Below are 4,655 nucleotides of genomic sequence, written 5' to 3'. Positions count from 1 at the left end.
TTACTTCATCCTGAGGACCTTGCACCTGGTAGCTGCTCAGGCTATGCAGCCCCTTCTGGTCCCAGTCTCCCAGTGCATTCCTAAGGCAACACCCCGGAAATGAAATGGCTGTGAGAGGCAGACTTGGAATCCCTGGAAGAAGACACTTCCCTCTGTTCTGTAAAGTGGCAGCAAAAGCCTCCCTGAGGTCCAAGGCCTCCTGGCCATCCTGAGCTGTGGTCCCCGGGGATGGGGGGGGCAGGAGCCCGCCCATCCACAAGTGTGCACTTGCAGTGCAGAGAGCAGTGAAATAGCTTTGGGCAGTTTGCTGCCAGACGAGAGTTCAGTGGTTCTCGTCCCCTCTCCCTTCCCTCCCACCACCCTTTCTTTAAGAAAAAGAGAAATAGGACAAAAAGTTTCTTAAGCTCCCTGAGTGCCTATAAATCCCTACCTTGGTCCTGAGCTACACCCACTAATCAAAATTGAAAAATGACACCTTTCAAAACCCAGCAGGCCACTTCCCTGGCAGACCCTGTGGGAGACCATCAGAGTGAGGCATAGCTGGGCTTCCTCCAGCTACACACAGCCCGGTGGGGATGCAGAACCCTGTAATGGGGCTTCCTCCAGCTACATGCAGCAATGGGGGGGGGAGTGATGCAGGACCCTGTGACGTGGAGGTAGGGCTGTAGACCGGCACGTGGGGACCGCCCTGGCTCGGGGACGAGTCGTCCTTGACTCTGCACCTTGTCTGTGTCCATCTCATGGGCAGTCAGGGTGTGCACAGTCACACTTCGAGGAATGCCTCCAAGCATGGCCAGTCCTCTCCCGGTCTTGCTGGCCCATTAGGTCATCTGCTTCATAAACACCTTCACCCCACTTGGAGCAGCTGTTCCCATGTTTTTCAAATCTCACTTGCTAATAAACAGAAGACGATCAGAAACAGAAGGACCAGGGAATTCGGTGTCTAAACATCCTGCCTCCTTTCCACCCAGACACTTCACGGTCCTGCCGGAGGTTTTCACAACACGGGGGCAGCAAAAAAAGAGGAGCCCTGAGCATCTGAGGCCAGCGGGTCCATCTGATTCACCACCTGAGGCCATTGGCTCAGGGAGGACTGTTCTGTGGGCAGCTGAGGAAAGGGACAGCAGTACTCACCACGAGGAGGGCCAGCTCTGCGGGAAGGGGTTTCTGTGAGATTGTGTTCTTGTCAACCCTTTTCTCCCCTTGTAGTTCCCCAGTGGGGACCCATGGTCTCCCTGGCACTGGGGACAGAAACATCTGTGACCACCTGCAGAGGACCCGAACACAGAGACCAGAAGACTGAGACTGGGTAAGAAAGGAGAATGCAACACAAGAGGACTCGTCAGGGACCTTGGCGAATTCAAGGTCCACAGGCTCTGCACCAGCCCTGGAGGGGTGACGAGAACCTGGGCAGGAGCGACTCCTCCACCCCACGATGGGCGAGGCCTGGAAGGACCTGCTCAGGTGCTGCATGCACACTGATTTCCCTCAGTGTCACGTGGCCTGCCCCTGAAGTCCTCTGGGTGGCCGGGTGATTGTTTTCCGCACAGCAGACTGCCAGGGTTCTGGGCCCACGGCTGCCAGGTGGACACAGCCTTTGTCTTCCTTACGTGCTGAACACCAGAGAGAAAGCAGAGGTTCCAAACACCCTGCTGAGCAGCACCACCACCATCTTTCCTTTTACCGCCCTCCCTGGAGTTTTCCACTTTATTAAAAACAAACACACAAACAAAACTGAACTGTGGTATTTGCATTGCAAAAGTTGCAGAAAGGTATTTACTTCATCCTGAGGACCTTGCACCTGGTAGCTGCTCAGGCTATGCAGCCCCTTCTGGTCCCAGTCTCCCAGTGCATTCCTAAGGCAACACCCCGGAAATGAAATGGCTGTGAGAGGCAGACTTGGAATCCCTGGAAGAAGACACTTCCCTCTGTTCTGTAAAGTGGCAGCAAAAGCCTCCCTGAGGTCCAAGGCCTCCTGGCCATCCTGAGCTGTGGTCCCCGGGGATGGGGGGGGCAGGAGCCCGCCCATCCACAAGTGTGCACTTGCAGTGCAGAGAGCAGTGAAATAGCTTTGGGCAGTTTGCTGCCAGACGAGAGTTCAGTGGTTCTCGTCCCCTCTCCCTTCCCTCCCACCACCCTTTCTTTAAGAAAAAGAGAAATAGGACAAAAAGTTTCTTAAGCTCCCTGAGTGCCTATAAATCCCTACCTTGGTCCTGAGCTACACCCACTAATCAAAATTGAAAAATGACACCTTTCAAAACCCAGCAGGCCACTTCCCTGGCAGACCCTGTGGGAGACCATCAGAGTGAGGCATAGCTGGGCTTCCTCCAGCTACACACAGCCCGGTGGGGATGCAGAACCCTGTAATGGGGCTTCCTCCAGCTACATGCAGCAATGGGGGGGGGAGTGATGCAGGACCCTGTGACGTGGAGGTAGGGCTGTAGACCGGCACGTGGGGACCGCCCTGGCTCGGGGACGAGTCGTCCTTGACTCTGCACCTTGTCTGTGTCCATCTCATGGGCAGTCAGGGTGTGCACAGTCACACTTCGAGGAATGCCTCCAAGCATGGCCAGTCCTCTCCCGGTCTTGCTGGCCCATTAGGTCATCTGCTTCATAAACACCTTCACCCCACTTGGAGCAGCTGTTCCCATGTTTTTCAAATCTCACTTGCTAATAAACAGAAGACGATCAGAAACAGAAGGACCAGGGAATTCGGTGTCTAAACATCCTGCCTCCTTTCCACCCAGACACTTCACGGTCCTGCCGGAGGTTTTCACAACACGGGGGCAGCAAGATCCGTGACGGAGACATCACGGCTAGGGAGGGACGTCCAGTCCCGAATAAGCTCCCTGACAGAAAAGACAGCTTCTCGCTAATTAAATAACTAACTGCAAATCATTCCAAGCCTAATTAGTAATAGCATCAGCGAGCCGACTCTTCCTCCCCCAGGACTGAAGTGAGTGAGAAGCTGTGCAGAGGAATCCCATTAGCACCTGACTTGAATCCAAGCCTTGATCCAGAATCAGTGTGGAAAATAGAACCAGTCACACTTGAATTGGAAAAGGGGGTTGGGGAGGGAGAACCGTTAGTTGTTGCAGCGTTCCCGCAGTGCCAGGCCAACAGGCCTTCCCCCGCAGGATACCACACGGGGAGAAAACACCTGCCCGTCCCAAATGGCCTGCTTTGCAAGGAGGAGGTTTACAACCATTTGCCAAGTCTCTAGTCCAGTCTTTCAGAAGGATGTGGGTCCCCTCTTCACATCGGGAGGTGACAGTTCTGAGGATGGCGGCTGCGGCTGTGTGTGTCTGGGTCACCTCCCTTCAGCAGTCTGTGCCCGGTGTCGGACTATGGAAAACAAAACAGCATTGGGAACCACTGTGCCCCTGTGGCAGGGACATCGAGACCCTGAGAGGAAGCCCACGTGTGCCCTGCTATGGGACGGGACACCAGACTCTGGGTGAGCTCTGGGTGCGTCCCGGGTCAGCTGCCAGCTTGGAGTGGACATCCCGTCTGGCCCCGCGCCTGCTCCTGGCCTCTGCCCCTGTCCCGTGGCCGCCACCTCCCACCTCCCCAGCCGCCCGTGGGTACCACCTTTACCTGTACTGATTCTCCAGGGCCCTGCCCTCGGCTCGCTCGGGGACCCAGGAGTAGCTGTCGGCTGCACTCCGGGGCTTCTCCTTCATCTCCTCCCTCCTCGCTCTCCTCTTGCGATAGACGAGCAGCCCCAGCGCCAGGGCCAGCAGAAGCAGGATGGCCACCACGGTGCCCAGGATGTAGAACAGAAGCAGCTTCTGCCCGTCCGTGCCGTCATCTGTCTGCGTGGCCACGGAATCCCCACCTGTAGGCGCTCCGTGGCCAGAGGCAGTAGTGGGGTGAGAGCTACTGGGCTCCTTCCGGATGTTCGGGTGCTCCCTGGGGGTCAGCGTCCCAGGCGGAACAGAGGAGGCGGGGATGTGGGGCAGGTGGGAAGGGCTCCTGGTGGTGGGCATCTTCTTGGAGGTATGCTCGGGGCCCCTGGTGAGGCTGGAAGTGGCAGCTGGAGACCCGGCCCTGGCCGCTCCCTCCTCCTCATCATCTTCCTGCACGAGCTGTGTCTCTGGTCCTGTCCACTCTGGGCTCCTGGTGCAGGAGACGCCATCGGGGGCCAGCTCCCAGCCCAGCAGACAGCCACACTGGAAGGACCCCAGTGTATTGAAGCACAAGCCGTCACAGAGGTCCCCCAGGGTCTCACACTCGTCCACGTCCTGGCACTGGGTGCCATCCTCCCCTGTCAGGAGGTAGCCCTCCTGACAGGAGCAGTGGAACGAGCCGTCAGTGTTGGTGCAATTCTGGGTGCAGGGCGAGCGACCGGGGGCACACTCGTCCACGTCCTGGCAGGTCCCATCTTCGTGGCTGCCAGGCTCGTAGCCCACCCAGCACTCACAGTGAAAGCCCCCCGGGGTGTTGACACACTCCTGGGCACAGGGGGAGTCCTGGCACTCATCCACGTCCACACAGCCCAGCTCGCTCGCATCTAGCCGGTAGCCGGGGGGACAGCGGCAGGTGAAGTTTTCTCCGTGGGGTCCAGGCACGCATGTGGCCTCCCCTCCACAGGGGCTGGAACTACAAGGGTTCCTGGAGGAGCAGCTCACGAGGTCGTCCAGCAGCCGGAACAC

The 4,655-nt window shown here is 57.7% G+C and overlaps 1 protein-coding gene across 1 annotated transcript in view; it reads right to left on the bottom strand.

Moving 5' to 3' along the window:
• Window positions 1-1,130: 1,130 nt before the first annotated feature.
• Window positions 1,131-4,655, bottom strand: part of CD93 (CD93 molecule) — a 4,714-nt gene continuing 1,189 nt past the window's right edge. The window contains exons 1-2 of the mRNA XM_027766348.1: window positions 3,598-4,655; window positions 1,131-3,345 (exon numbers count right to left, since the gene is read on the bottom strand). The exon at window positions 3,598-4,655 is cut by the window's right edge and continues 1,189 nt beyond it. Coding sequence (XP_027622149.1) covers window positions 3,321-3,345; window positions 3,598-4,655 — 1,083 coding nt within the window. The 3' untranslated portion in view covers window positions 1,131-3,320. The remainder of the gene's footprint in view (window positions 3,346-3,597) is intronic.

Source organism: Tupaia chinensis, unplaced genomic scaffold (genome assembly GCF_000334495.1).
Source record: "Tupaia chinensis unplaced genomic scaffold, TupChi_1.0 Scaffold142716_1, whole genome shotgun sequence".
Taxonomy (NCBI): domain Eukaryota; kingdom Metazoa; phylum Chordata; class Mammalia; order Scandentia; family Tupaiidae; genus Tupaia; species Tupaia belangeri.
This window is presented reverse-complemented; position numbering and strand designations above follow the sequence as displayed.